Below are 12081 nucleotides of genomic sequence, written 5' to 3'. Positions count from 1 at the left end.
CCAGCACCAAAGGACGAACATCGTCATTGCCTCGCCTTTCTGGACACACTTCATCTGATTGCTGTTCGCGACGATCGGAAGATCTGATGGGTCGTAGGTCATCATGATCCGAACACTCTTCCTTTGGAAGGCGTCCACGCTCGAGAGCCTCGCTCTCACGAGATCTCAGGTCTCCATGCTCTCCTAAAAGGCGTTCCTCTTCACACGGAGAAGTCTCGCAATTACGCTCTGCACGGTCACAGTCTAGACCTAGGTCCAGACGCTCGCCTTCTAGATCTTTACGATTTAGATCACAAGAATGGCACTTGCGAGAGTACCGTTCACGAGAACGACATTCTCGTTCGCAAGGCCGACACTCACGTTCGCAAGATAGGCATTCCCGACGTTCACTTCGTTCTCGAACGAGAGCTAGACGGTTTCATTCACAATCACGAACTGCATGTTAACGGTCAAAGTCTTGATGATCCTCAAAAACGGTCAAAGTCTTGATGATCCTCATCTAGAAGTAAAGGTAAGCGCTCGCGCAGTCCATCAGCACGTAACCCCTCAACCCGACTTTCTTCCAAACGACCTCGGACCGATCCTAATCATGAGAATGACCACTCCTCAGACAGGCATCTATCTAAACCTCCAGTGCCTTTCACCGCCTAAGGAGTATTACAAAGCGCTTGCCTATGCAACGCTTGGAAATGCGTCCCGCTGCGACACGTTCTCCAACAGTAAGAGAAGTTCCTACTTGGATGCCTTCTCTGCCTACTTCATCAGACGTAGATGCTTCTCTGAGACAGTAGGAAGGCGTTAGACCTTCCTATTCCTGTATGGCTCCCAGTGCTCATGTTGCGAGCACTTCTGCTCGTGAATTGCATTCATTGACACTGAAACTCGCGAATTTGCACTCGAATCTTGTGATTTCGTGAGCAAATTGACAATTTTTGTGAGCAATTCACGAGCAGATATGTCGGAACCGCGATCAAGAGCGGTACCAACACCTTCGCCTCAACCTTCTGCTTCTTCCATCTCCAGCGAAAGACCAACACCCTTTCCAGTGGGTTTCAAGGAGCCGCCTAATAGGTTCGCCAATGTTCCCATTAGTTTGAACCTTTCTCCTCTTCCGAAAGAACGTGTTCCCCTACCTCAGAGGTTACCACCTCCGTCGACTGGAGCTCCTTCAAGAGTTCCCCCCAAGGGACACTCTCCTCCTATACCTAGGGAAGTCCAGGGCTTACCTAGAGGAACAGAACTTCCTGCATGGGTGAACACATTTATCACCACCCTGCTGAAGTGTCTGAATGTGACTCCTTCACTGCCACAACCTCTGACTGTCCCAGTCAAGGCAACCCTGAGGATTCCCTTGGAACCCTCGTCGAGTCCGTCCGTTTGAAGTCAAGACCCTACAAGGAGGGAAACGGCAGACAAAGCGCGCAGATCCCCTCCTCCCCGATTGCGTGCTGAAGGTCCTCAAACTGACTCTTATATGGCCAACCTACTCTTTACTCCAGTGAAGGCAAGGGAGTTCATAACTAAGAGACAGAAAAGGAGGATGAGAGGCGTAACTCCACCTCGTGCCGATATCATCCACCAGAGGACGAGTAGGGACTTTTGCTTACCCAGGGAAATAACCATCCATCCCTTCAATCCTCTAGAGATTGAGGTAGTGCCCTCCAGATCAACGCCTGGTTTCCTTACCTCCTCCAGAGGAGGAGCCTTCAGCATCTATTGCCAAAGTTTCGTCGTGGGGCTCAAAAACCTTGCACCTTCCCCCTCCTAAGACTGCAGAGGAACATGCTTTGCGTAGGGAATCGAAGGACTCCAAGACGAAAGTTAAGAATGCTGTGGCAAGATAAGCTTGACCTACCCCAAACTCTGGATGCGAGCATGGAGGTGGACGACCCCTTGGATTCCACTAACTTTTGTTTTACAAAGGAAGTATTACGAGATCGAAGGGAACCTCATTCCACCATGTCCCTCGACCCTTCGGTAGACTCTCTAACGAAGGGTGTCCCGACTCAAACCTTCTCCTCTCTGAGGACCTCCCTCTCGGTAATTGAGCTCCTAAACATGGAGAGAGGCGTGAAGTATGCCATGCAGGCTGCTTCATGGCTTGATCTATGGCTAGGATCCTTGGGCTTCATGGTCCGCTCCCACAATCTTTCGAAGGAGTAGGCCAGGAAGACTTTGGAGTCATTCCTGTTGACTGGTACCCGAACTCATGAGTTCTTGTCACACCACGTCGTCAACCTGTGGGCGAATACCATACTTAAGAGAGGGGATACCGTCATTGGGAAGTTCCATAAGCAGGTGCCGAAGGTGGAAGTCTCCCGATTGAGGAACTCCATCCTAGAGCGTTCTTCTCTCTTCGTTCCAGCTATCACAGCAGAAGAGTGTCTCTGCCCCAACTGCAAACTTGCCAGTTGAATGCATGATTTCTGTGTAGCTATTTTGGTTAATCAGGTGATCAGTACCATACCAACATCATAGGCTGGGTAAGGGTAGGTATTACACTACCATTATTTTCCAAGTCTTTGTTGTTATGATGCAGTCTTGAGTGTTCATGGTGACAACTAGACACTGTTTTTGCAATGCTGGCTGATTATAGAGGGGAGGGGTATTGAGAAATTTTTTTTGTATTTTATTTCAAGGTCGAGAATCTCGCACTTCATAGATATTAACCTTGTGACTGTCAGATAAGTATTGCAGTGATAAATTTCATCCATTAAATTCATTTTCTCTTTCATTTGATTTATTTTTAAACCTCTAAACTGTATTATATCATATAATAATTTTGTTTTAATTGCAGATTATGATATAGAAGCAGCTGAAACAGAGGCTTCATTGGTCCCACCAAGTATCAAGAGAAGCTTAAATTTTAATAGTCCAGTTCCTTCTATACTGGCAAGTAAAGATGAAAATTCTTTAGCCGTAGGTTAGTGTGATTAAAATTTTAATTTTTTATGCTTTGCTGAAAAATATGTTTTTTTCTGTTCTTACATGAATATAAACAATCGTCCTTTAATACCAGTATAACATCAGCGAAGCTGGAAAGTCCCCCAAAAGTTTAACAAGGTTGTTATAACTATCAATACCATCTCGATATAACCAGAACATCATAAGTGTGAGACGACCTTGGCGTCATAACATCTGGTGGACTGTTTTACATACAAGTTTCTTTATTGTGGTTACAGTAGATATAAGAATATTGTTATTTCATTGCTCCATCACTAGTCTTTATATCCAGTAACATTTAATCTAAGCTTTGTATATTTGAATATCTTGGGTAAAGTGACCTGACATCCTAATTTAGTCGGGGCTGTATAAATTTTTAGAGTTCTGTCCGGATTCTCCATAGTGTCATGAAAAATCCCTATCATAAATGGCGATACAGTATATTCAGTTATTTGAATATATTGCTACAAAATATTTATTGTTCAGCAAATAAATAATTGCAGTTTGTCCATAAATAATACCATTCTGGAAATTTTACTGGAAAGAACTAATACAATTTTATTCAAGACAGCTTCAAGATTTTTACAGTTGAACTTGTCTTTGGATAGCTTTTAAGCATACTTACAACAGATATTTTTGCTGATGCCAAATTCATGTTGTGTACTAAAGTACCAGACCAATTATTACAAGTCTGAAAAAGTATTAATGTTCCACTTCCCAAAGGATGGACGATGGGGAAAATTCCCAGTAACCTCCAACATAGTACTGTACAGTGATCTATGATGAGCTTTTCAAATGTTACATCATTACTGAAGACAACAGTAGGTATCTGTATGGAACCATATTTTAAGTCAAGACAAGGATGCCAACTAAGGATACATATCCGACCATCTTTCCTGACCAGCCAAACAACATTTTTAAATATTTAACTTAGCCTGTGAATATATAATAGCTGCAACTCTGCGGCTCGACAGAAAACACACTCAAAAAACTCGCGAGCGATCGCTATGAAGGTTGCGGGTGTGCCCACCAGCGCCAACTGTCGGCCAGATACCACTCTTGTATGTAAACAAAACCTTCAATTCTTCTCTGTCGACGTTGACGACAAGACGTATTCATACTCGCTGTAGAACCTGGAGTTTTCTTAACATATTTGGTGAAGTACTGCATTTTGGTTTGAGCTTTCGCAGTACAGGTGTTTTATCTTCAACTTAAATCTTGAACTCGTTTTTGGATAGATTTAATTTTTGATGACTTTGGATTGTTTTTTGGACTTTCCTTGACTTTTAAATGGCCGACCCTTCCCTCAGTATGGAAGTGTGTTTAGGCTTTTAGCAATTATCTTATCACGTTATAAATTAATTATAGATTTTCCTCTATATATTTTATATCTCAACCGCCTTTATTAGGCCTCTTCGATTAGCTTTCCATTTATAATAAACATCAAAATAAATTTTAATGATTTGTTTATATGCGACCTTTCCTGAGAGTAGGCGGTCCTTACTTGGAAACCGAAGTTAAACAACGTTGAGCCCTTTCAATCGTAAATAGCTTTTAAAGAGCTAATGATTTAAAACTTATTAAATGAATATTTGTTAATAGAATTTTTATGAAAGATTTTCTTTGAATAGTCTTCGTACTGTTTCAAAGATGAACTAACGTTTAGTTTATTTATGCTACGCAGTTTGCGCTCTATCGTTACGATAGAGAGAGAGAGTATCACGGTTTCACTTTGCAGAAAGAGTAAATCGATTCTGACGTTTTGTTCATTCTTCTTTCAAAGCTTAAATGTTTTAAATTCTATTTTAAAGGAACTTTTTAATTGAAAAACCTTTCAGTTTTTTCCTTTGGTCAAATAACATGTTTTTTTGACAAAACGTAAATTGGCTCTTCTCTTAGGTGCGAAATCAAGAGAGAGAGAGAGAGAGAGAGATAGAGACGGAGGGAGAGAGAGGAGAGAAAACGTTCCGATCTTTATCTCGTCCCAAGCGGGTAACGTTGTTCTCGAGTTACTCTCGTCCCTAGTCTCTGTACGGGGAGAAAGGATAAAACGTTTTTAGTTTTTTATTCTCGTCCCAAGGCAATGTACGGTGAGAGATTGAAAACGTAGTTTTGAATGAACTAGTGTTTAGTCTCTTCCCCAGCCACTGATTTTTTTATCTTAAAATATGTTTACTGTTTTTTGCTGGTATTAATGTGCTTGCATTATACGACTGATTTCGCAATTACAACCTTTTGATGAGGGTAGAATTGCGTGCTTCAGGTAGAAATCAGTTTTATTCATACCTAATGTGAATTGTTAAAAAATTCGATTTCAGTGAAATAAGTGCAAAACAGAAAATCGTAGTGATAAAGTGATATTGCGCAAAGTGTTATCAGTGTTGCGACCGAGGGTTCGTCTGTTCGTGCCTGTCGTTCGCCTAGTCCGGGACCTCTTGCAAGCTCCCAAGCCCAGGGGAGAAGTAATGTCGTACGACTTATGGGTTCGAGAGGCCTTGATCAGCGAACAGACGTTCCCTCTATGGTATCGGGTGTATCTTACCAAGATCACCCCTACCATAAGGCGAGAGAGACGATTTTCTCCTCGTCATCCGAAGGCTTTTCGCATAAGAAACCGTGGAACAAGGTTTCGAGGCCCTTTAAGCGAAAGTCAGTCCTTTCAGGACAGGTCCAGCGTCCTGGTTTTAACCATTAGGACAGCTCTGACCCTATGCAGTCATCGGAAGACTGCTCGCCGCCTAACAAAAGCGTAACACAGACTCCGAGAGTCTTTTTCTAGGCAAGGTTTTGCGGTCACAGACGTTACCCTCGTCTCTTACCGCAACCATTCCCGTTGATCCTAAATGGGTTGTACGGCAAGACATGCAGAATAAGCTTGCCTCCCTTATGGAAGACTATTCTGCCGATAAGTCCGTTGAGCCTAGCCGTTTATCTCATCGAGATCCTGGCTTTCAGCCACCCTAACGTTCCTTTGTGCGTCCTGTTGACGTTGGCATAGCCAAGTCACGTCAGTCAGGTTGTTTAGAACCACACTCGATGCGGTCTCGTGTGGATTTTCAGCCACATTTGGACGTTAGGCCACTTGCTGATGCTCCTGTTGACGTTCAGGACGTTCGCTAACATTCGGAGTTGACTTGTTTTGACGCTGAGCGTCAACCTCCGCATTCTAGAGTTGTTTTGACTGCTCAGTCTAGGCGGTCAAAGCAGTCTCGAGTGGACGCTATGCGTCCTCACGCACCTGTTGTTGTTGACAGTTCACAGACTGTCAAGCAGTTACATGACGTTGCGTCCTGGTCTCACGCACATGTTGTTGACAGTTCACAGACTGTCAAGCAGTTACATGACGTTGCGTCCTGGTCCGCTACTAATGCACCAGTGCGTGTGGACTCTGCTTGTAAAGCATTGCCACCACGGTAGGTCTCTCCCTTGCTTGAGACTCAGCTATTATCGGACAAGGTTCCTTCAGATGAGGAAGTTGCTGTTCCCCCTCCTACTGATATTCCCTTGAGGACTCTGTCAGACGGAGAGGAGCCTAAAGCTGCTTAGCCCTCTATGGACTTTAAATAAATCATGCTGATTTTTAAGGATCTTTGTCCGGATCTTTTTGTAACTGCTGCTCCTCGTTCGCCTAAACGTCAGAGCTTACACTAGGCCTAACTACTTCGAAGCCGTTGTTTTATAAGCTAGTGCTCTCTCGCTCTTCTAAGAGAGCTTTACGTTTGCTAGGCGACTGGTTTATCACCAGGAGGAGTTTGGGGGAGACAGCCTTTGCTTTCCCTTCTTTTAAACTGGCTTATAGAGCGAGAGTCTGATATGACACGAGAGAAGTTCTCGGCTTGGGAGTTCCTGCCTCTGCCCAGATAGACTTCTCAGACCTCATAGACTCTCCCTGGCGCCTGGCCATGAGACGCTCCAAGATTTTACAGGTCGACTTCACAGCTGTTTTCGAGCCTTTGAAGTTTTGCTGTACAATTATGTCATGCATAAACAAGGCTTTCAGGGATGGCTCCAATGATCTGACAGCCACGTTCTCTGCAGGAACAAGTCCCTCAGGGATGGCTCCATGATTTGACAGCCATGTTCACTGCAGGAGTACGTAAGAGGCAAGTGCGCTCAATGTGTTCATTGTCAAGACAAACTTCACGATGAACTCTACCAGGCTGTCTTGACAGCTTTTATGGAAGGCGACTGGATGGTCTCTCTCGACCTTCAGGAGGCATACTTCCACATTCCTATACACCCGGATTCCCAACCGTTTCTGAGGTTTGTTTACAGGAATGTGGGGTACCAGTTTCGAGCCCTGTGCTTTGGCCTCAGTCCTGCGCCTCTTGTGTTTACGAGGCTCATGAGGAATGTGGCAAAATCCCTCCATCTATCGGGGATCCGAGCCTCCCTGTACTTGGACGACTGGCTTCTCAAAGCATCGTCCAGTCTTCACTGTCTGCAGGATCTACATTGGACGTTGAGTCTGGCCAGGGAGTTGGGACTTTTGGTCAACCTAAAAGTCCCAACTGATCTCATCCCAGATTATTCTATATTTGGGGATGGAGATTCGCAGTCAAGCCCTGCTCGAAGTCCAACTAATGCTGAAACGAAACGTTTATTCAGTCAGGAGTTGGAACAGTCTCGTAGGGACTCTCTCATCCCTGGTGCAGTTTGTCTCACAAGGGAGACTACACCTTCTGCCTCTCCGGTTCCATCTAGCCTTTCACTGGAACTAGGACAAGACATTAGATACGGTATCATTCCCAGTCTCCGAACCAGTAAAGGCATGCCTGAAATGGTGGGACAGCAATATCAGTCTGAGAGAGGGACTATCCCTAGCAGTCAAGAACCCAAACCACGTGTTGTCCTCAGACGCGTCGGATTTGGGTTGGGGTGCGACCCTGGATGGTCGGGAATGCTCGGGTCTGTGGACCTCAAGTCAGAAGAGCATGCACATCAACGGCAAGGAGCTATTAGCAGTCCACTTGGCCTTGATGATATTAGAAGGCTTCTTCGAAACTTAGTGGTAGAGGCAACTCAGCCAACACCACAACTTTGGCGTACATCTCCAAGCAAGGAGGCACACACTCCTTCACGCTGCTCGAGATCGCAAGGGACCTTCTCTTATGGTCAAGAATTCGAGGCATCTCCCTGTTGACGAGATTCATCCAGGGGGACTTGAACGTCTTGGCAGACTGTCTCAGTCGGAGGGGTCAGGTGATACCCACGGAATGGACCCTCCACAATGACGTGGGCAAGAGTCTTTGGGCTACTTGGGGTCAACCCACCATAGACCTCTTTCCCTCCTCGTTGACCAAAAGGTTACCAATCTATTGCTCTCCAGTCCTAGATACAGAAGCAATCTACATAGACGCGTTTCTACTGGATTGGTCTTTTCTGGACTTATATGCATTCCCACCATTCAAGATAGTCAACAAGGTACTGCAGAAGTTCGCCTCTCACGAAGGGACAAGGTTAACGTTGGTTGCTACCCACTGGCCCGCGAGAGAGTGGTGCACCGAGGTACTTCAATAGCTGGTAGACTTTCCAAGAAGTCTTCCTCTAACGGTAGATCTGTTACGTCAGCCCCACGTAAAGAATGTCCATCAAAGCCTCCCCGCTCTTCGTCTGACTTCCTTCAGACTATCGAAAGACACTCAAGAGCTAGAGGCTTTTCGAAGGAGGCAGCCAGTGCGATTGCAAGAGCGAGGAGAGCTTCTACCATTAGAGTATACCAGTCGAAGTGGGAAGTCTTTCGAGACTGGTGCAAGTCAGCATCTGTGTCCTCGTCCAGTACCTCTGTAGCCCAAATCGCAGATTTTCTTTTACATCTGAGAAAGGTTCACTCCCTTTCAGCTCCCACGATTAAGGGCTACAGGAGCATGTTGGCTTCGGTCTTTCGACATAGAGGCTTAGATCTTTCCAACAATAAAGATCTCCAAGATCTCCTTAAGTCTTTCGAGACCTCTAAGGAACGTCGTTTGGCAACTCCTGGATGGAACTTAGACGTGGTCCTAAGGTTCCTCATGTCAGACAGGTTTGAGCCATTACATTCAGCCTCCCTGAAGGATCTCACCCTCAAGACACTTTTCCTAGTGTGCTTGGCTTCGGCTAAAAGGGTCAATGAACTTCATGCCTTCAGTAAGAACATCGGCTTTTCTACAGAAAAAGCCTCTTGTTCACTTCAACTTGGTTTCCTGGCCAAAAATGAACTGCCTTCTCATCCTTGGCCTAAATCTTTTGATATTCCTTGCTTATCAGAGATCGTAGGCAACGAACTGGAAAGAGTATTATGTCCTGTTAGAGCTCTTAAGTTCGATTTAGCTCGTACTAAGTCATTACGAGGGAAATCTGAGGCATTATGGTGCTCAGTTAAGAAACCTTCATTGCCTATGTCAAAGAATGCTTTGTCATATTTTATCAGATTTTTTTAATACGAGAAGCTCATTCTCACTTGAATGAGAAAGACCGATGTTTGCTTAAGGTTAAGACGCACGAAGTTAGAGATATAGCAAACTCCGTGGCCTTCAAGCAAAATAAATCTCTGCAAAGTATTATGGACGCGACTTTTTGGAGAAGCAAGTCAGTGTTCGCGTCATTTTACTTAAAAGATGTCCAGACTCTTTACGAGGACTGCTACACACTGGGTCCATTCGTTGCAGCGAGTGCAGTAGTGGGTGAGGGTTCTACCACTACACTTCCCTAATTCCAATATCCTTTTAATCTGTCTCTTGAAATGTTTTTAATATTGTTTTATGGGTTGTTCGGAAGGCTAAGAAGCCTTTCGCATCCTGGTTGATTTGGCGGGTGGTCAAAGTCATTTCTTGAGAGCGCCCAGATTAGGGGTTTGATGAGGTCCTGTTGTATGGGTTGCAACCCTTGATACTTCAGCTCCTGGGAGTCTTTCAGCATCCTAAGAGGATCGCTGGGCTCCGTGAGGAAGACAGACTTACAAGGCAGAGTAATCGTCTAAGTCAACTTCCTTACCAGGTACCTATATATTTTGGTTTTGTTATATTGATAACTGTCAAAATGAAAAAACTCTTAGCTTATACGCTGTAAACATAATTAACTCTGGTCTCTACCCACCTCCTTGGGTGTGAATCAGCTATTATATATTCACCGGCTAAGTTAAATATTTAAAAATTATATTTTAATTATAAAATAAATTTTTGAATATACTTACCCGGTGAATATATAAATTAAATGACCCTCCTTTCCTCCCCAATAGAGACACAGCGGGACGAGAAGAATTGAAGGTTTTGTTTACATACAAGAGTGGTATCTGGCCGACAGTTGGCGCTGGTGGGCACACCCGCAACCTTCATAGCGATCGCTCGCGAGTTTTTTGAGTGTGTTTTCTGTCGAGCCACAGAGTTGCAGCTATTATATATTCACCGGGTAAGTATATTCAAAAATTTATTTTATAATTAAAATATCATGTTAAAGAAAATCCCCCCATACAAATTCACACAAAAAAAGAAAAGAAAGGGTAATTGAACAGAATAACTAAAGTTTTAAAACAAAGGAAAACGATGCCATAAATAGTTTTTATGAGTGTTTTGAAGAATTTATAAGTACCCTGTAAGCTTCATAAGGATTGGCTGTTTATTTCAAGTAATAACCATGGTATCCTTTGAAGTGATGAGAGACTTGATGGTTGCTGGATATAAAGACTAGTGATTGAGCAATGAAACAAGAATATTCTTATACAGGTACTCCTCGTACAACAACGAGATAGGGTGGAAAAAGCCGCCGTTGATAAAATTGGTCTTTAATCAAATTATTTTCTCTTATTTTGAGGTAGGTGGTTGGCCAGGGAACCAGCCACCCATTGAGATACTAATTGAGAGAGTTATTGGGTCCTTTGACTGGCCAGACAGTACTACTTTAGATCCATCTCTCTGGTTACGGCTCATTTTGCCTTTGCTTACATGTACACCGAATAGTCAGGCCTAGTCTTTCCACATTCTTCTCTGTCCTCATACACCTGACAACACTAAGATTATCAAACAATTTTTCTTCGCTCAGGGGGTTAACTACTCCAATGTAATTGATCAGTGGTTACTTTCCTCTTGGTAAGAGTAGAAGTGACTCTTTAGCTATGATAAGCAACTCTCCACTGTCTTGGGTTAGAGTTCTCTTGCTTGAGGGTACACTCGGGCATACTATTCTATCATATTTTTGTTTCTCTTGTTTTTTTTTTTTCAAGGTTTTACAGATTATATATGAAAGATCTAATTTAATGTTGTCACAGTTTTTGAAATATTTTATTAGGATTGATCATTACTTCTCTTGTAGTTTATTTATTTCCTTGTTTCCTTTCCTCACTGCTATTTTTCCCTGTTGGAGCCCTTGGACTTATTAGCATCCTGCTTTTTCAACTAGCGTGGTAGCTTAGCTTATGATAATAATAATAATAACCTTAATTTTCAGTCATGGTATGATACACAAATACCTGTACAGCTTTTCTTCCAAAGTAAAGAGTATATTAAGGCCTTATTTTTTGTTTTACAAAGTAGAGGGTATATTAAAGCTTTATTTTCTATTTTACCTGTGGGTTTTTAGGTTTTCATACAAAAGGTTCGTTTATCGGCAATGAATAGCCTCTCTTCCGGTAACAAGTAGGCAATATTCTTTCAGTCATATATTTTAAACAGTACAGTATAGCTTTTCTATACAAATTACAGGGTATATTGAAACATTATTTTTGTTTAGCACAAGATAAAGCTTTACTCTTTGTTTTTCCTGTGGGTTTTCATGGTTTTCACACGTAGGCTAGGTTCGTTTATCAGCAATGAATAACCTAACTTTCGGTAACAAGTCAGCAATATTTTCTCAGTCTTATATTTCAAACTGTATAGATTTTCTTTACAAAAATGTATTTGTTCCGTAACCGAAATACAAACCACGCTATTTACAGAGGGTTTACCTTTTAGCGCAGCTGAAATGGCGAGCCATTAGAATTTAACGAGGGTGTATTACCCCCGCGCTAGTTAGCGGGGGTGTAGGGGAGTGGTAGCTAGCTACCCCTCCCCCCCTCACACACAGATGAATGCTCACTTTCACTTTTGGCTCGGACTGTGACAGACGTCTCTGTCTTGGTCCTCTCTTGGCAGCCATTGTTTGTTTTGTCTTTACTTAATCGCTTAC

At 43.2% G+C, this 12081-nt stretch overlaps 1 protein-coding gene across 1 annotated transcript in view; it reads left to right on the top strand.

Moving 5' to 3' along the window:
• The window catches only part of LOC137615954 (chromosome transmission fidelity protein 18 homolog), a 106334-nt gene that overhangs the window by 3798 nt on the left and 90455 nt on the right, over window positions 1–12081 (top strand). The window contains exon 2 of the mRNA XM_068345638.1: window positions 2798–2923. Coding sequence (XP_068201739.1) covers window positions 2798–2923 — 126 coding nt within the window. The remainder of the gene's footprint in view (window positions 1–2797; window positions 2924–12081) is intronic.

The sequence above is a fragment of the Palaemon carinicauda genome, chromosome 22, assembly GCF_036898095.1.
Source record: "Palaemon carinicauda isolate YSFRI2023 chromosome 22, ASM3689809v2, whole genome shotgun sequence".
Taxonomy (NCBI): Eukaryota; Metazoa; Arthropoda; class Malacostraca; order Decapoda; family Palaemonidae; genus Palaemon; species Palaemon carinicauda.
Note: the sequence above shows the minus strand (reverse complement) of the source record. Positions and strands in the feature narration are given on the sequence as shown.